Source organism: Amblyomma maculatum, chromosome 1 (genome assembly GCF_055883805.1).
Source record: "Amblyomma maculatum isolate TAMU_Amacu chromosome 1, ASM5588380v1, whole genome shotgun sequence".
In the NCBI taxonomy this organism is placed as follows: Eukaryota; Metazoa; Arthropoda; class Arachnida; order Ixodida; family Ixodidae; genus Amblyomma; species Amblyomma maculatum.
The window spans coordinates 432717420-432736886 of record NC_139344.1 but is presented as its reverse complement, the minus strand read 5'-3'; the positions used below and the strand labels follow the sequence as shown (position 1 = coordinate 432736886).

At 47.4% G+C, this 19467-nt stretch overlaps 1 protein-coding gene across 1 annotated transcript; it reads right to left on the bottom strand.

Annotated features, from left to right (window-relative positions):
• Positions 1 to 13096: 13096 nt before the first annotated feature.
• Positions 13097 to 14796, bottom strand: LOC146209414 (uncharacterized). The gene is made up of 3 exons (XM_084600133.1): positions 14653 to 14796; positions 13874 to 14294; positions 13097 to 13624 (listed from the first exon to the last, which is right to left on the bottom strand). The coding sequence occupies exons 1-3, from the start codon at positions 14699 to 14701 to the stop codon at positions 13213 to 13215; spliced, it is 882 nt and encodes a 293-aa protein (XP_084456259.1). The 5' UTR covers positions 14702 to 14796; the 3' UTR covers positions 13097 to 13212.
• Between the last annotated feature and the right edge of the window lie 4671 nt (positions 14797 to 19467).

The window sequence follows — 19467 nt, the reverse complement described above, 5'->3', positions numbered from 1 at the left end:
CAAAACCGAGCAACGGTACTCCCAGATCGAAAAGGAGGCACTGGCGTTGACGTGGGCAGCGGAAAGGTTTGATGAGTATATACGTGGTCTGGAAGTTCTTTTTGAAACTGACCACAAGCCCTTGGTGTCGCTGTTGGGTCACATGGCAATCGATGCTATGCCGCCAAGAATTCAACGTTTTCGTCTGCGCCTGATGCGATACAGTTTTTCTGTATTATATGTACCAGGCAAATCGCTAACCACTGCTGATACTCTTTCACGTTCGCCGTTAGCTCGTACGAAAGTGGAAAGCTGTTTAACTGTCTCAGAAGTAACCGCTTACTCGAAAGCTTGTTTACTGGGTTTAGAAACAGGCGACGATTTCTTGAAAAGAGTAAAAGACGGTCAAGCAAAAGACGAAGTGTGTCGAAGCTTGCGCACAGTGTGCAAAAAAGGGTGGCCCAGGAAACAAAATGTTCCCTGTTATCTTCTGCCATACTGGCAGGAACGTGCATGCATTACTTTGGTGAACGGGTTTCTGCTCAAAGGTATGAGGCTTATCATTCCTCAGACCCTTCGCAAGGAAGCGCTAAGCAAACTGCATGACGGTCACCAAGGCATCTCGCGATGCCGCAGTGTGGCTAAAGGTTCTGTCTGGTGGCCGGGACTTAGCACTGAGATAGCGTCATTCGTGAAACAGTGCAGCGTTTGCGCGAGGCATGCGCCAGAACAGATCGAACCGATGATTGCATCGCCAACGCTCTCTTTTCCTTGGGAGAGAGTAGGGGTCGATCTGTTTCAAATTCAGGGACGGCAATATCTTGTCGTAGTAGACTATCTTTCGCGATACCCAGAGATTGCCATTCTTCCGTCAACAAAGTCTGCTACCGTGATAAGCCGAATGAAAAGCATTTTTGCGAGACATGGCATTCCCGAGTGTGTGGTGACCGACAATGGTCCCCAATTTGTCAGTGTCGAGTTCGAGAAATTTGCAAAACTGCATGGCTTCCGTCATGTCACCTCGAGTCCGAGGCACCCCTAGGGAAACGGGGAAGTCCAACGTATGGTAAAGACGGTTAAGAATCTCATTCTAAAATTGGACGACCCTTACTTAGCCTTGCTGGCTTATAGGGCCACACCTGGTGTTCTGAACGTCAGCCCAGCGGAGATACTGATGGGTAGAAGGCTTAGGACGAGAGTCCCAATGCTGCCTTCGCACCTCAATCCGGGACAATGCTGTCTGCAAGAAGCGGCAGCCAAGGACCGTAAAGTCAGAAAGGAGCAAAGCCACCACTTCGACCGACGTCACCGGTCTAAAAATCTCCCAAAGCTGGAAGCAGGTGATGTGGTGTGGGTGACTGATCTCCGTACCAAAGGTACAGTGCTCGGAGCAGCACCACAGCCGCGTTCATACCGTGTTCAAACGGAAAAAGGGGATTGAAGTCCGTCGAAACAGGAGAATGTTTAACCGTCTCCCAAAAGACCGGGTAGATAGCGGGAACTACGAATTTCCGGATAGTCAGGAACAGCCCAGCAGGGCCGGATTGGTAACTGGAGTCGACAACCAATTTGACGAAGCTCCGGAAGCTTTGGTGCCTCTAACTCAGACGGAGACTGACGGTGGCAATTCTCAAGCTAGAATTGTAACTACGACCAGATTTGGAAGAGTTGTTCGCAAACCCATAAGGCTGGGCGTGGACAACTGATGCTGGAGTGACTGTGTTCTGTCGTGTTTTCTTGGGTGTGTTCCAATGTTATTTTGAAGTGTATGCATGTAAAGTTAATAGTGCTTGAAAAGGGGGATGTGCTGTTATCTGTTTTGGTTTGGCTTGGCTTGGCTGGCAGCTGCGACTGCGATAGTGGCGCTAGTGTATCTGTGGCGCAAGTGTGGCGCAAGTGTATAAAAGCGGAGTGCGAGAATAAACGGGGGTTCATTTCGTCGCTTGGGAGCTCGGTGTCTGGACTGCTTTCTCTGGCAGCGTTCCGGCGCGGGTGCAACTCCGCCCCCCCCCCCCCCCCCCCTGCCTGGGCTAACACGACAGGCGTTGCGAGAGAAAATGTACGGCCACGGTGCCGGCAGGCGGTAGCTGGCGAATGACATGACCGAGCACTCATTCTCGTAAGGTTTGGGCGACTACTCTGCCGGCCCGAATACTCTGCCGGAGAACCCGGGTTCGATCATGACCGCCGATGGCTTTGTGTCGATGGACGAAAAACGAAGAGGTGTACGTGCATGGAGGTAAAAATATTAAACTAAGAAGAGAGCACGCCATACCGTGGCCAACATTGTGAAGCCAAGCGCCGAGGATGCCATTCCTCCCTCGTTTTCTCGTTTGGGCGATACAACCTCTGGCGTTCTGATCCCGTCCTAAGTCTCCGGCAGTCTGACGTTCTGCAATACCGCATATTAAGGTGAAAACCTTTAATGGCTCATGACTTGCCACCGTGTCCGTGCGTGAGCAGCGAGCGTCCGCGAGAAGTGTCCCACTTCACGAAATTCTGCGGGATAGCGCTGTATTCCACTTGTGAGTAATCATGAGAAAAATACAATTTCTGCCTTCACCGAAAATTGAACATCCATCCCTCGGATCTCCAGCAGAGCTCTTTAACCAACTGCACGTTAAAGAACCCCAGGTGGTCGAAATTTCCGGAGTCCTCAACTACAGCGTCTCTCATAGCCTTAGTCGCTTTGGGACGTTAAAACCCACATATCAAACCAAGCATCACGCCCTTTTCTTTTCTTTATTTCCGATCAAAAAAGGACACACAGTACAACGGCTCCGCATAAGGTGGGCATGCCATGGAACCGCGATTGTGATTCCGAGAAGTATTCAATGGACAACCACTACACTGCCAACCTCTGCGACTACCTTAGTGAAACTGGACTTCACTCCTTTTAACTTTCTATCTCCTGCATCCCATTCCCCCTTTCTGAACTTATGCCTTTTGGCAAAGTTTTTAAGAAAAAAGTACACACAGGCATACAAAAAAACTGGCTTAGCTAAGGTTAAGCCTGGATATCTCGAAGCGACAGCGTTCCTCTCATACTTCTGGCGCTTCAGCCGCTCGTCTAGTCTTGTACTTTTCATATCTTTGCTGCTTTTTAGCCATCTCTCAAGCTATCTCTGCGCCGCCCGGCAATTGCTTCATCTGCTTCAACGGCGAGTGTCTGCGTTTATTTAAAGAGCAAGCGCGCCTTATCGAGGAGGAGGGGCGAAGCATATGCGCAGTAGCTCGCAGCGGCAGCGAAAAGTCAGGCGACAGAGTCAGCGGCGGCAGCGGCGACGGCCGTCACTATGCATGACGCCACTCAGTTTCGCGCATGCACAAAAGTGCCAAATTTGGGGCTCCGGCTCACGCGCAGCGTGGTATGGACGAGCCTAGTTAAGCTTTTCGCTTCAAAATTACACGGCTTGAACGCTGCGGAAGCGAGTGTGGAGCGAAAGCAACTGCACAAGAATGCTGAATTGGGCGAGTTGGTGCATTTGGATTTGTGTGTGTGTATCCCTCATTTTGTCCTTGTCTTCATTGAGCTACGTTTCCTAAAATGGAGCGAAAGCGTCGGCTGCAGGCGACTGAGCGTTGCATCGAACACAACCAGCGTTCCGTTGAACACATCAATGTTCACCGCCGTTTTAGGTGGTGGTGGTGAAGGCGTTTATTGCATCTAAGCATGGAAGACACTTAAGCTCCACCTTCAAGGGTATGACGTGATAGCGCAGACAACCAGCTCACATATAAAGCCCCGCTTTTACTAAGCCGTATGAGCGTGCCTTAGTGGCCTATAGGGGCAAAGCGAATACTTGGTCCTGGTAGGCTCTGACATAACTGTAAAATGTGAAACGAGAGAGCCAAGTTGGCAGCTTCTGCCACAGTGCCACGGGGCCGCGCGGATCGAGCGTGCCTTAGTGGCCTATAGGGGTAAAGGAATACTTGGTCCTGGTAGGCTCTGACATAACCGTAAAATGTGAAACGAGAAAGCCAAGTTGGCAGCTTCTGCCACAGTGCCACGGGGCAGCGCGGATCGAGCGTGCCTGAGTGGCCTATAGGGGTAAAGGAATACTTGGTCCTGGTAGGCTCTGACATAACCGTAAAATGTGAAACGAGAGAGCCAAGTTGGCAGTTTCTGCCACAGCGCCACGGGGCCGCGCGGAACGAGCGTGCCTTAGTGGCCTATAGGGGTAAAGGAATACTTGGTCCTGATAGGCTCTGACATAACCGTAAAACGTGAAACGAGAGAGCCAAGTTGGCAGCTTCTGCCACAGTGCCACGGGGCCGCGCGGACCGAGCGTGCCTGAGTGGCCTATAGGGGTAAAGGAATACTTGGTCCTGGTAGGCTCTGACATAACCGTAAAATGTGAAACGAGAGAGCCAAGTTGGCAGCTTCTGCCACAGTGCCACGGGGCCGCGCGGATCGAGCGTGCCTGAGTGGCCTATAGGGGTAAAGGAATACTTGGTCCTGGTAGGCTCTGACATGACCGTAAAACGTGAAACGAGAGAGCCAAATTGGCAGCTTCTGCCACAGTGCCACGGGGCCGCGCGGATCGAGCGTGCCTGAGTGGCCTATAGGGGTAAAGGAATACTTGTTCCTGGTAGGCTCTGACATAACCGTACCATGTGAAACGAGAGAGCCAAGTTGGCAGCTTCTGCCACAGTGCCACGGTGCCGGGCGGATCGAGCGTGCCTTAGTGGCCTATAGGGGTAAAGGAATACTTGGTCCTGGTAGGCTCTGACATAACCGTAAAACGTGAAACGAGAGAGCCAAGTTGGCAGCTTCTGCCACAGTGCCACGGGGCCCCGCGGATCGAGCGTGCCTGAGTGGCCTATAGGGGTAAAGGAATACTTGGTCCTGGTAGGCTCTGACATGACCGTAAAATGTGAAACGAGAGAGCCAAGTTGGCAGCTTCTGCCACAGTGCCACGGGGCCGGGCGGATCGAGCGTGCCTTAGTGGCCTATAGGGGTAAAGGAATACTTGTTCCTGGTAGGTTCTGACATAACCGTAAAACGTGAAACGAGAGAGCCAAGTTGGCAGCTCCTGCCACAGTGCCACGGGGCCGCGCGGATCGAGCGTGCCTTAGTGGCCTATAGGGGTAAAGGAATACTTGGTCCTGGTAGGCTCTGACATAACCGTAAAATGTATAACGAGAGAGCCAAGTTGGCAGCTTCTGCCACAGTGCCACGGGGCCGCGCGGATCGAGCGTGCCTTAGTGGCCTATAGGGGTAAAGGAATACTTGTTCCTGGTAGGCTCTGACATAACCGTAAAATGTGAAACGAGAGAGCCAAGTTGGCAGCTTCTGCCACAGTGCCACTGGGCCGCGCGGATCCAGCGTGCCTTAGTGGCCTATAGGGGTAAAGGAATACTTGGCCCTGGTATAGGCTCAGACATAACCGTAAAATGTGTAACGAGAGAGCCAAGTTGGCAGCTTCTGCCACAGTGCCACGCGGCCGCGCGGATCGAGCGTGCCTGAGTGGCCTATAGGGGTAAAGGAATACTTGGTCCTGGTATAGGCTCTGACATAACCGTAAAATGTGAAACGAGAGAGCCAAGTTGGCAGCTTCTGCCACAGTGCCACGGGGCCGCGCGGATGGAGCGTGCCTGAGTGGCCTATAGGGGTAAAGGAATACTTGGTCCTGGTATAGGCTCTGACATAACCGTAAAACGTGAAACGAGAGAGCCAAGTTGGCAGCTTCTGCCACAGTGCCACGGGGCCGCGCGGATCGAGCGTGCCTGAGTGGCCTATAGGGTTAAAGGAATACCTGGTCCTGGTATAGGCTCTGACATAACCGTAAAACGTGAAACGAGAGAGCCAAGTTGGCAGCTTCTGCCACAGTGCCACGGGGCCGCGCGGATCGAGCGTGCCTTAGTGGCCTATAGGGGTAAAGGAATACCTGGTCCTGGTATAGGCTCTGACATAACCGTAAAACGTGAAACGAGAGAGCCAAGTTGGCAGCTTCTGCCACAGTGCCACGGGGCCGCGCGGATCCAGCGTGCCTTAGTGGCCTATAGGGGTAAAGGAATACTTGGTCCTGGTATAGGCTCTGACATAACCGTAAAATGTGAAACGAGAGAGCCAAGTTGGCAGCTTCTGCCACAGTGCCACGGGGCTGCGCGGATGGCTTGCAAACCTACATCTGTGCAGCTTTTGATACAAACTCACCAGCCCAGTTTTGGCTTAGATTATAAAACCTTTTTATGTTGACAAACTCGAGCACATCCATCCACCGATTTTGCTTAGACCGACTACGGAGAACATGTCTGAGTACTGATACACTTTCAATGTACATTTTCTGTACAATGTACAGGGTCGTCCACTTCTAGCTATAACACAGACACTGCTTTCAAATCAACATTACGTACGAAACAGCCACATATCGATGCAAATCGATGCACGCACACAGGGACCCGGATGTGCTGCTTCACATGGCCTGCCACCCGAACCGCCGGGGTGACGCAGTGGTTACGGCGCTCGACTACTGCTCCCAAGCACGTGGGATCGCATCCCGACATTGGCGGTCGGGGCGAAAAGCAAGGCACCCGAGTGCTGTGCGATGTCAGTGCACGTTAAAGAACCCCGGGTGGTCGAAATTTCCGAAGTCCTCCACTACGGTATCTCTCATAGCCTGAGTCGCTTTGGGACGTTAAACACCCCAAACCAAACCAAACCTAAATTTCACCCGCGTTTTCCAAGTGCTGTGGGCACCCGGCACCATAATTATGTCTTACGGGACCTCGTCACTGTGTACGGGTAGAAAGCGAATGCCATAAGGACTAATATGTAGGTCTTTATGTAAGGTTGTTTGTAACATATTGCAGTGAAAAAAAGAATCACAGCAGTCTATAAAACGTGATCGATGGTCCCTGGCTTTTTACAGATTTCGCAGTTGAGGGCCAGGATACAAATATACCATTATCATTAAGCCAGATTTTTGCTGGAGGGTACCAGAGTTAAGCTTTAGGAAAAACGATTTGATGATCGGCTTAACTGGCATCATCATCTTATGTTTATTACATCTTATCCTGGGCCTCCACAATATATAGATCTGCATAGGGGTGCGGATAGAAAGAGACTGAGCCAGAGACAATTTTTTCTCGGGCACAGTACTAAGATGCTCCAGCGAAAAATTTGCATGCAAACTTTGTACGAAAAATTTTCTCGTAAAGCTAAAGTGACAGCGCGATAATTAGTCATACCAAATTCCGGTATCACATCACCTAAGCGCATCTGCAGCATTGTGCGCAACATAGGGTTTGTTTGATCGCGCAAACAAATAACATATCACGACACAACTTGTCTCAGAAACAAGTTCGAAAGACCAAGGCCACCCATTTTCATTGGTAGAATCAAATTAATTCGGCTAGTTCGCTATCAATTTTAGCTCCAAATGAAAACTACAAATACTCTACGCAGTTTCGGCACGTTGGAGCGGGAGATGCATAAAAATTTGAGCAAATACCAAATTTTGGTAATCAAAAACACATTGCACATGCTTGCACATGCTAACATTGAGAGGTTGTGCCCTTTCCACCAATCTGCTTGGTTAGCCTTTTGCGTTGTGTCATTCCACAATTCTCTGCTGTTCTTATTATTCTCCAAGGTTACCCTCAAGTACATTGCCGAAACCGTCGTCCAGTATATACATATTAGCAAACTTTGCCGGTGTATTATTCCATTCACCGCGCCAACAACCAATGCTCTTCTTTCACGTGATATTATACCGTGTCATTTTGCAATCGTGGCCCGCAACTCCAACTACTTCTTTAAGGCTTTTCCGATCTGCTCAAAAAATGACAATATCATCTGCTTAAGCAAGTACGTTTATCTTCGGAGACTGAAGAATGAAAGCGCAGAGACGATCATTATCAATGATAACAGAAACAGCTCAAGATAAATAGCAAAACGCAGAGGTGAGAGCGCACCATCTTGCCAGACAGAACAGAAAGGCACACATTCTGATATCTGCTTATTCACAATGGTAAATGCAACACAGTTTCCTTGCGCCATACGCACACGTTGTGATATCACCGAGCCAACGTTTACATGTTCTAGTATTGCGAAAACAATTTCGTGCGACACTCTATCGAAAGCCTTCGCAAGATCAAGCTGCATCGTAGCAACTCGTTCTAGGAATGCGTCACAGCATTCAGGGACAGTTCTTTCTTGCTTCCGGTGGTGCGGCTTTTAATGCCGCACATTTCATGTGGCATTTTAATTTCTTTTATACCATTTTGAAATCTTCTGGCAAGAATCCTAATAAACACTTTATAATCAACATTTGCTAGGCTTACTAGACGATAAACCCCAACCGACAGCAATTTAGCCTCGTCCTCCCTTTTATAGGTATTAAATCCTATGAGCTGTTCGAAATGACGGTTGCATTTTCTTTGTCATAAATGTTTATGAAGACGCAATGGCGAACCTCGTGGATTTATCCTTTCAAACGCATATAAAAGTGATCACCTAAGCCATCATGACCAGGAGATTTTGCAGATCTCAACTCTTCAATGGCTGTTTCAATTTCTCTAATGCTGATTAGCATCTCTAACCCCTTTTTAGTTTCGGCTTCTAGCTACGACAAATCCAAGAAGATAGGTTTAGAAGTACATTCTTGTCCCGACTGCACCACGCCCGTGATCGTGAAATGCACATCACAATTCTCCTTGTATGCCTTGAGAATAGCTGCGGGATTCGGTGAGTGACAAATACTGAGCCTTTCCTTTCCCATAAATCCATTATGGAGCGGCTCTGAATTGTGATGCTTTCAACGGAACGCTGGTTGTGTGTACGAGTTACGCGCGATGTACCGTGTGCAGCAGCAACGCTCAGGCTTTCGCACCTCTCCACTGCAGATTCTGAAGTACTCTCGGAATTGTATATGCTTTCCTAGTTTGGGCGTCAATTTGATTGATTTTCCCTTGGTTTATTTTGTGGTACGGCAAACTGTACGTCAGGTGGTATCACCGAGCAGTGACTATCCTGGTTGCGTCAGCCTCCTTTAGCCCGTTGTTTTATTTGTTATCCTGCAGATCATTCCGCATATTTGGTTCGTTGTTTTGGTTAATGTTTTGATCGTGTGGTCTCTTTTCCCGTAGTTTTGGAGTCACATACCTAGGACCTGCAGTTCGTCTGTTTCCTTTATTGGTTGTCTGTTTAATAACAGAGGTATCTCTTCAGGTTTAAATCTCCTTGAGTGTATTCGGATAAATTCCGACTTCTGTGAGCATTCGATGCCGCTGTTTCTTGCGAATCAACGATGCATTCTGCCACCTCCTGCAAGTTTTATTCTTTCTCTCCGGTGGACCCTTTAGTCTCCATACCGTGATAACGTCCACGTATATGGTGTGAAATACGTCCCGGATCTTGCCTAGTTTTTCCGCCAATGAGATCATGGCGATGTTCAATAGTAATGGGGATATGATTTACCCTTGCGGCGTTCCATTGTTTGGTGTGTTTTTCCGTTTAGACCAGATAATGCCGATACCTATAGTAGCAGTTGCGTACGTGAGGAAGGCTTTTACATATTTAGATGTTTTTGCCCAGCAATTAGTTCTTGAAAGCCCCTCGAGGCTAGCCTTGTAGCTGATGATGTCGAAAGCATTATAGGACTCCTCCTTAGAGCATCGACGCAAAAGCTCAGAGAGCTCGGAGTATTCAACACCTATAACGAACACAGCGAAGCAGCCACATTCTTTCAGAAAGTAAGGCTAGCACAATCCAAGGTAGGAAGGCACTTACTAACGAGACTTGGCCACCGAGACGCAATAAGAGAGATCGAAAATTCGACTGACATACTACAAAAGATTAGGGAAACATTCGTGGTCAGCCCTATACCAAAAAACATGAGCCCCCTACACAACACAGGTAGGAGAGAGGCTAGAGCAAAAGCTCTAGGCCGAAGCCTGGCAAAGAAATCAAACGTCCTTTACGTGGATGCTTCCACGCACAGAGACAGAAAAGCGGCGCCCGTGGCCGTAGGTAAAAACCAGGGGAAACAAACATCCAGCATGTCAATTAGTACCGGGGAGGCAAACACGGCGGAGGAGGTGGCAATATCTTTAGCCATAACGGAAGCAAAGAGAAACAATAAGAGCTATAGCATAGTTACAGACTCACAGGCCGCATGCAGAAGCTTCCTAAGAGGAAGGATAAGCAGGCAGGCCGGCCCCTTACTCAGGGAGGCGACAAAACTCAAAAGCAAGCAGAATGTGGTATGGGCACCTGGGCACGGAGGGAAACCTTAAAGTCGACGCGATAGTTCGAGGTTATACAAACCGAGCGAGTGACGACAAGGGGTAAACCAACACTACTCCGAACAGCTACGGAGAGCTCACTATGTTTTGGAAGTTAGGGCGCCATAAATACTCACCTTCCCACAAGACACTCACAAGGCATCAAGCAACTACTTGGAGACGGTTACAAACACTCATACTCAAGTCGCTACATATACAGTAAGATTTGGCCTACGCAATGCACTCCAGAATGCGTGTGGTGCGGAGAGATAGCCATCCTCTACCACTCCACATGGGCTGTCGGGAGTGCCCGATAGAGCCCAAAATTACAAACCCGTCAGTTGAGCAGTGGAAGGGGCTTCTGTCCAGCTTCAATCCGCAAGATCAGCTAGCGCTGGTCCAACGGGCCGAAGAGGCAGCAAGAACCAATCGGATTCTGTACCTAGGAACACCACCTGCAGCTCAAGACCCCAACCCCTGAATCCCTTTTTATGTTGCGGAATAAAGTTTTATACTACTACTCGAAATTTTTATGAGTTTTAAAGCGACGACGTTAAGCGACCCCTCCATCAGGTACTCCGAGCATGGCTCAGCCAGGTTGATGAGCCATGACTGAAAAAATTAAAATTAAAAAATGTTTGCAGGCCTCGAAAACCGAGTGCTATAGCTTAGGACCGCCTGTTTTCATTGGGAGGCGGCAGGGATCGAACCTGTAACCTCCCGCCGCCGAGCGTGCGACCAAACAGAGGCAATCGCTGGATTAAAAAGACGACCACGTATGGGTTTTTGCCACACGAGGTAAGTTTAAAGTTACCTGATCGTAAAACGAATCACTGGCCCACCATCCAACTTGCTGGTTCGAGACACTTTTTTCAATCATATCACGGAAGATCCGAGCAAGAATGCTGCGGAGATCTTGTGCCGCACCGGTGAATACCCGGTGCCGCGAGATATTAAACCTAGGACCTCACAAATTCGAGGTCGATTCTGAACTCTAAGGACAGCGCTTCGGTTAAAAGGGCACGCATGTACTTACTCTGGCGCGAGATAAATTGAATGTCGTCTTGCAGCGGCATTGATCACTGGCACATCGGCAAAACTTTATCCAATTACCAATTTCTAAGTATTTCACCTCGGAATAGACGAGCGCCAGGCCGGGAAAATGTTGTACCTTTTGGGAACCGGTGGGTATCCGCGGCGCAAGGGATCGAGCCTGCCACCTCATGAATGGGATGCGGATTCTTAACAATATGGCTACCGCTTCATTCGCACTACAGATTCGGCCATACCATATTAGAGAATCAGTTTTTACCTGCACGAAGTAAGCCTTTTTTTTTTTCCGAAAAAAAAAATACTGTCACTTTGACTCTTGAAGATACCTTCATCCCCATAGAAGTTTTGTTCGATAAGCTTCAGTGGTGTTTTTGTAGTTAGCTTTATATTAACGCATGTGCGCGTGTCAGGAACACTGAATGAGCTTATCACCAGTGAATAAAGCAAACAGAAAATGCAATTCATATAGAGAAAGAAGAAACGCTGAGTGAATATTGTGAGAATTCCATGTACAATGCCAGATTCACATCTTAAGTCTAGGAAGTAGTTACAGCTCGCGGATATATTGTTTCGCTATCGCAATGAAGCTGTTATCGCTAATATAGTCTTTTTTTTACTGCTGTGGGTAAGAAAAGCGTGCATAACCCGGGCCAAGAAAGTGAGCGTCTTAGAACATGAACATGATTCTGGTCGGTTTCTTTCAACAGTCTTCTTATCTTCAGCAGAATGGCCATGCACTCCAGTTTTTGCAGTTTTCTGAATAAATTTTCCGCGCAGTGGAAAAAATATTCCTCAATGTACGCTCGTTTTCTGCCACTTATCTCGGTCTCTATTCATCGCGCTTCCTTTTTTACCGTTTTTCGCTGCGTGGCTGCTTTACTGAAAAATAGAATTGCCTATGTCATTGAGTCCCCGAGCTCAAAGCGGGGCGACGTGCGTATTGAAAAGAACTTCCTGTGTGACGGCGCATTTACCTGGGGTTTCAATACCGTCGTGTTTGAACGATAAGACTTCTTTTAGGTTTAAATGATACAACGCATTTCAGCAATCAAAAGCGACATTTCTATAGCCTGACGGCTGAATGCAAAGGGCTGTTCTATTTCTTTTTCCGTATTTTCTAACAAGCTATCAGTGCATCGGGCAGCGCATTAGCTCTGCTTACTCGGTCCGATGTTTGAATAAGGCAGTGAACATATCTTCTCTCAGAACAAGCACTGTGGACACATCAGCTCTTGTTTGTGCTATTTTTTTCCCCGGTGCTTTGTCCTCGCCAATTTACGCGCTGCAAAAAGCGATGGAATACCAACTAAGACGACAGTTTCTAACCTTCAAGTATATTTTTCGTGTTCCATTTATCGAACCTTACGGAACAGAATGAGTATGTCAAGAAGTACGCCTCAAATATTGTTCTTGCCAAAAGCTCACTGATTGCCAAAAAAAACAAACTCGCCAGAGGAAATCGGCAGCTAAAGACATGCTTGTAACTAAATTGAAACTATTTTATGGAAGCTACACACACGGTAAACAGAAGATTCTTTCTTACTTCGATCCATCGCTACGCTCTGTTGCACAGACGCCAACAAATTTTGAATTCGCTTCAGTGCCCATTAACAAATTTATCTAGCCCGGAGACCCACAAGGTTTCTAGAGGCCGCTTTAGCTTATGCGAAGCATATGGTACGTGCAGAGTACCAGGTATCTGAATCATTTAACACAGTGTGCAAATGTATAATTTGCCAGGCAGTTTATGTGGCAAGTTCTGGATGCAGAAACAAATCAGGTAGACACTAAAAAAAAAAAACGTATGCGAAACAAAGGACACTGAGGAGAAAAATGAGGGGCCAATAAATATTTATTGCGGTTTTTCAGCTTGTAAAAATGCTAGTCAAACGCCACGATTCACCAATTGTAAAAGAGTCCTTGATATATTTTGAACTAAAAACAGTAACGTCACTGCGGCGGCTTTTCCTTAGAGGACGGAGTAGACGTCGCAAGGGATGATACTAACTTGGCCAAGTCTTGTGTTGCGGCAATGGTGACAAGCTGTTGCACAATGGACGTCAAAGGAGGAGGAAGCGTTGGGGTGGAAAAAGGTGGTGGCGTCGATGATTGAATGTTGCGCAGTGACGTAGTGATCCAAGATTCGGTGGTGCTCCTTTCAGGGGAATCTGTTACAGTTGTGTTGGTGAAGCCGCTCAAAAGGGAGCCGATGTAGCCATCAGGGCCGCCTAAAAGGCCAACGATTGTGGAAAGGCTGTCCACTGAGGTGCGGTCACACTCTTTATAAAATCGGGCACAGTCACGGTGGAGCCAACCACTGGCCCATGCTCCGACGTAGGAATCGACTTCGCCGGTTAAGTTCCTGTGGAGAAAAAAAGAAAGGACAGGTTCAAGAAAGCGGTTCTGGGTAAAACGCATAAAGACCGAAAGAAGAGTTCAAAGCGATATGGTTGCAATACATGCTGTGATTAACAGTTAAGTTAGTTCTCAAACACTTATGAGCGAGCACTCGTACCCGTGCTTATGCCAAGGCATTCACCGCAATGTCAAAAGAAAAGACTACAGTATTTGCTGCCTGCGTATTGACGTTTAGTAGCTCTTGCTTTCTCACCTGAAGTAGTTGTCAAACATGTCGACCCGAGGCACCCCATCGGAGACAGATTTCGAAAGTTCACAGACGAGGCGCCGGCGGCATTGTGTCGTACCACCAGTTACCGATTCCTCAGTTGACGCGATGGCCTGCCGGACGACGCGAGCGACGCGATCGATGCTGTTCTCCCTCGGGTCGTCTTCGAACGAGCGCAGTCCCGCAGTTCCAAGGCCGATGAGGCCACCAAGACCAGGGACGAAGTAAGAGCCGACAAAAAGCACAAGGTAGGCCAAACCAGACAGGAGGACCATGAAGACGCCCTTGCTGATGACAGGCGCCAGAAGAGGCATGAGGCCCAGGGTGAGCGGAAGTAGGGCGCCGAATGTGCGGCCGCTCTCCGAACTTCGAGATTCGGCAAGGTCAGTTCTTGCCGATGCGGCATCTGCAAAATATTTGGAAACGTCAGTAGTATGCAAACGATACCCGCGGCTGTGTCAGAATCACTTTTGAAAACTCACTTACAGGCGAAACTCATTAAACGGTTCTCAAATGACAGATCAGATGAACGCAGCAATCCATGCCCGATCGCATTATTCTTAAATTGCAGCCTTCCAAGCAAGAACTTTGAGTCTTTCTCAAGCGTGCGTGAACATCAGCCAAATTGAGCTCACGCACACGTTTACAAACGCAGTATGGCTTTCTTGAGCAGCTATTCTGGACACCCACAGTGCTCCAAAATTTGAACTGGTACACGCAATATTCATCGACTCCATGCACCATTAGGCATTACAAGTTCTTACCTGCTGTAGTGGCGGCCCACAGAAGCAAAATGTACAGAAAAGCGGCCATCGTGCTTTCAGCGCAGCAGATCCACCAGGCGTCCAAAAAAGTTGTCGAACTGCTCGGACAAAACGTTGCTTTTGTACTCTCTTGAACGACAGTGGCGCACCAGGCGTGAGCGATATCAAATGATAACCGGTCGGCTTCAATGCTTATCAAAATAATGAACGTCACTGCTGAGGAAAGGAAGGCGGGAATAAGTTTAACTGAACATATACTATCGGGCTGCCAGCCCTAAGCTTTGTGCCTATTCTTGCGATTGATGATGCTTGAACAACTGCATATTTTTGCTTATAGGCGCTTTTATTCGAACTACCCCAGGCAGCACAAAGCATTGGGCCAATGTTGTAAGTACGACGGCAAGCAGTGGCCCTACATTGGGCCAGCCTAACCAGCATGCTCCCAACATAGGACATGCCAGTCAACACAATGTCCAACAATGGCCCAGTCTAGCCAGTGCTCTCCCAGTGTTGGCGCTGCCAGTAGCCAACACTGGCTAGCTTGGGCCAAGATGTACAGTGAGTTCCCGATATTGGCACTGCCGTACATACAGAATGTCTATGTTGGACCGAGATTGCCGTTGTTCCTCCAATAATGGTCGCACGGGTTTTAAAACTGGCTATAATGGGCCAAGCTGTCCTGCCTTCCTCCGTCATTAGGTTTTCCGTTTTTTAAAACTGGCTACAATGGACCAAGTTGTCCTGTGTTCTTCCGGCATTGGATGTTCCGGTTTTTAAACATGGCTACAATGGACAATGTTATCCTCTGTTCTTCCAGTATTGGATGTTCAGTTTTTTAAAGATGGCTACAATGGACCAAGTTGTCCTGTGTTCCGCCGTCGTTGGCCGTTCCTTTTTTAAAACTGGCTACAATGGACCATGTTGTCCAGTGTTCTTCCGGCGTTGCCCGTTCAGTTTTTAAAACTGGCTACAATGGACCAAGGTGTCCTGTGTTCTTCCGACGTTGACCGTTCCGTTGTTTTAAACTGGCTGTAATGGACCATTGCAATTTGTCTTGTGTTTTTCCAGTATTAGCTATCCCTGTATGAAAACTGCCCACGATGGACCACTTTTTCCCCTGATCTCGCAAATGTCATTGCCATCCTAAAAACACAGCTTTAATGGGCTGCCGAAGTGAATATTTTCCGTTGACCATTCAATCAAAACAAATTCTCCATTTTTATGGTTGAATACACGTGCGCTGGACGCCAAACCGCGGCATTTAATTCCGACAACATTTCAGCCGATCGTTCGGACCTCACCAAGTACCACGCACGGGACGACAATTAATATAACGCATTCAAGCACGTACCGCTGCAACTGTCTGGATTCGTCTTTTCGGTGCGCTCATATGCGGCGCATTTTTGGGGGTCAGCTATATGTGTTTATGGTTTTAGCCTATTGGCATGCATGCAGATTTTGTCGCAGGCGCATATGCTTGTCGCACAATTATATCTAATTATAGCACGACCGTGCGACCACATAAGTATACCCCAGACCGGCTAGCACTCACGACCCAATATGCCTGTATTGGACGCCGATTACATCCCTGCATCTATACGTAACCTATAGTACAAATCCAGTTGTCAGTGAGAACGCGCATAAAAACGAAATCGTGTCGCCATAGCATGTTCATGTGACATTAAATTAGTGATTAGAAGGTAGCTTTTTCATTGCCGAGAAGGAAAACGATGCCTCAAGTGGAAGGAACAAATGACCATTTTCTCAGCGATGTTTTTGTTCTAGTGCTTTTGTATTATCCATAAGGAACTACACGCAGCATCGTCTGTTTACCTGGAGAAAGGACCGAATACGATGTGTGTACTTTCTAGACGCAATCACTGGAAAATGAAAAGCCGGAAGACTCGCGAGGTTACCATTTTAGTTTTGGGCATTCACGCGGTGGTAAAAAAAAATGTCAGCATTCACGCGGTGGTAAAAAAAAATGTCAGTTTTTCGGGCAGACTGCGAGCATGAAGGCCCCGGTACATTTATATGGCGCACAACATATATATCGCCAATAAACAAAAAAAAATAGTTTTTTCCGCCTATTAGTTTAGAGTTTGACCATTCCAACCGCGCTAGGCGGTGGCAAAGGAATAAAAAAAAAACTGTACAGGAATGAAAATAATGTGCGCTGTCGAGTCATTCGAAAAAACGAATGCATCCTACAAACACTGTTTTAATGAGGCAGTTTTCCATGCCCTTTCCAATTCTTTCATTCTACTAAAATGATTTGGAATACGTTGCTTGCTCATTGAACGTTATCGTCTTTTTGTGCAATCCGCGTTAAGGTGAAGGTGATTGCGAAAAACGTCTGTGTATTGCCTGATGCCACAGCGCTTCAGCACCTCGACGCGCACAAAATTGATTCTCAATCATTCATTGCTGGGTCTGTCACCGTCGATTTGCGAAGTCGAGACAAAACATGAGCGAAGAAATATTGTTACAGCTGGAGAATGATGAGGACGAAGTGGCGCTCTCGTTTGTGGAAGATTAAGAAAAAGAAGTGCGTCGAATGGGCGGCCCTCGTAGCCTGGCTCCTTGGCTGTTCCTCAATGTATATATCTTTAATCCTCTTTTGTAAATATATTTCTCCCTGTTACAAAATTATATGCCAAAATTTAAAAACCTTGAACAATTCACAAATTCCGTAGAATGTTCAGAACAGCGCGGTGCGCTATAATTGGACAAAGGCTTTATCGATGTGGCCATAATTACTTGCGCAACAAAATTATGCAAGGTGTTTTAATGGTTTTGAAAGCTGAGGTAGTGTAGAATAGGTGGAAAAAGTTTAAACAATGTGAAAACTGTTTTTGTTTTCCTAAAAATTTTCAATGTTCGCTGTTTTCTGTAAATTAGCGCGATTGTATCTCTGTATCCAAATGTCATAAAAATATGAGCTTTAGCTGTTTGCGGATAATTATGCTGAGAACATATTGTGGAATTATTGCTGCTCTACCATGAACCTTTTCTGAAATAAAGGCCTGCAAATTAGAAAATTTTCGTTTCCTGGGCCGATGTTTAGAATTTTTATAAAAACATCTACTCATACCCGAAAAGCGAACATTAACTGAATACAAATAAAAACATGTATATATTTAGTCGGATAATTTTCAGCTAGCTAACTTGAGCATAATTTGTATAATCTATAACCAAATTTGGCCAGAATAGAAGAGAAGCTCGGAACTCCGCCTCTTTGACATTATTAATCAGTCATCACGCAACAGTATATAATATTTTGAAGTAGATATAAAAGGTCGAACGACCATCCTTTGTTCGATCATAGGTGGCGAAAGGGAGGGGACGCGCGCATTTGTCGATGCACCAGCTGTATAGATTTACGCAAGAATGTGGATGGTAGATGGGGAGGCTTTCTATTTTTTTAGAAAATGTTTGTCCGTGGTTGGCTTGAAGAAACAATGCGTTTGCGAACACACAGAACAAAACTATTTATTAGAACTCGACTCGAGCGGTGCGCGCTGGCGGCCGCTCATCGGCACGGTCCGAAGTCACGGCTGGCCGGTGCAAGCAGAAGAGGGCTGGGTAAAGGACGAATGGAATGTTGAGAGGGTCGTTGGTCTTTCGTTCCCACGCGCAGCCCTTGCGAACACAACACCGCGGCGGGAATCACGCGCTGGTTGAGCGGGTCGTTGTTCCCCCTCGCCTACGCGTCTACGTGCAAGACACAACAGACAGCATCCCCAGCTGCGCTGCTGTGCGGCCTCCTCCCGAAGCGTTCATTTCAGAGCTTGTTGGAGACGCTTAATTTTGTTTTTCATTGTGCTGTGCATAATTTTCTCTTGCGCCTATACATGTGCATGTGCTCCGGTTGGTGCTTGCTACATATCAGTGAATAGCAGAGCTGTGAAATGTCGCCGGAGTACGGATTACAGCAACGGCGGGATACCATCGGCATTATCAGACTCAGTGAACGCCGTCATCTTAGACCCTGAGTATATATCTTTGCAGCATGCCATTGCTTCATAATTGGTTCTATATAATCTCCTACCAGTCCCAAATGTTCTCTTTCCTTATTCTCCTCGAAACAACTGCGCGAAGCATGACTTCAAGAACTAAGCGAATTTTCGTCCGGGTTACATGCAAGCAAGTGCGTGGACTTATTTGCTGGCTGCGATATGAATAGCCTTTGCGCCGAAAATAGAGGAGCCGTGCGTAACAGGTGTGTATGCCACCAACACGTGACAGAACACTGCAGGCAGCCATTTGCGCAGTTTTTTGACTGTGCAGCGCGCCGCAATCAATTAGTAACCAGATACTATGCGCCCGGCTTTGTACATATATTTTGGACAGCCTCTCTTCTGCGCGCAGGAAGCCATGTTCACACAGTTTTTGGATTTTGTTAAGAGTTAAGGGCAGTTTTTTGTTTTCAGATCTACAAACGAAGTTTTGAAAACTGTTCGTGCCGTCTGTGCAAGCGAATTTTACAGTGGGGCAGACATGTGCGTGATGCCGCTTGATGACTAGGCTATAATTAAGTCATAATGAACCTCCACTTTTATAATGGTTAATATCATATTGAGGAATTGAAAGCCGTGAACAGCGCAAGTGAGCCCCTTTTCAAAATTTTCTTAATCGACGCCCCCCTTCTGAGCACGTGCCTTCAGGTGAGGGCGTTATCAGAAAGCGGCGACAATAGGAGAGCGATTTCGCAGACGCCCTTCGAGGGCGGGGGAAAATAACAATACAAGCAAAAAGGCACATCAGCCGTGTGTGCACTGCGTCCCTGTCACTGCAAAGTAAACAACGTGCACG

What these genes read in the sequence shown, in the direction of transcription:
- LOC146209414 (XM_084600133.1), bottom strand. Translation starts at nt 14,701, where the DNA reads ATGGCCGCTTTTCTGTACATTTTGCTTCTGTGGGCCGCCACTACAGCA. An exon ending in GTGGGCCGCCACTACAGCAG is followed by an intron (nt 14,295 to 14,652) that starts GTAAGAACTTGT and finishes AATATTTTGCAG; the next exon opens with ATGCCGCATCGGCAAGAACT. An exon ending in ATGTTTGACAACTACTTCAG is followed by an intron (nt 13,625 to 13,873) that starts GTGAGAAAGCAA and finishes TTTTCTCCACAG; the next exon opens with GAACTTAACCGGCGAAGTCG.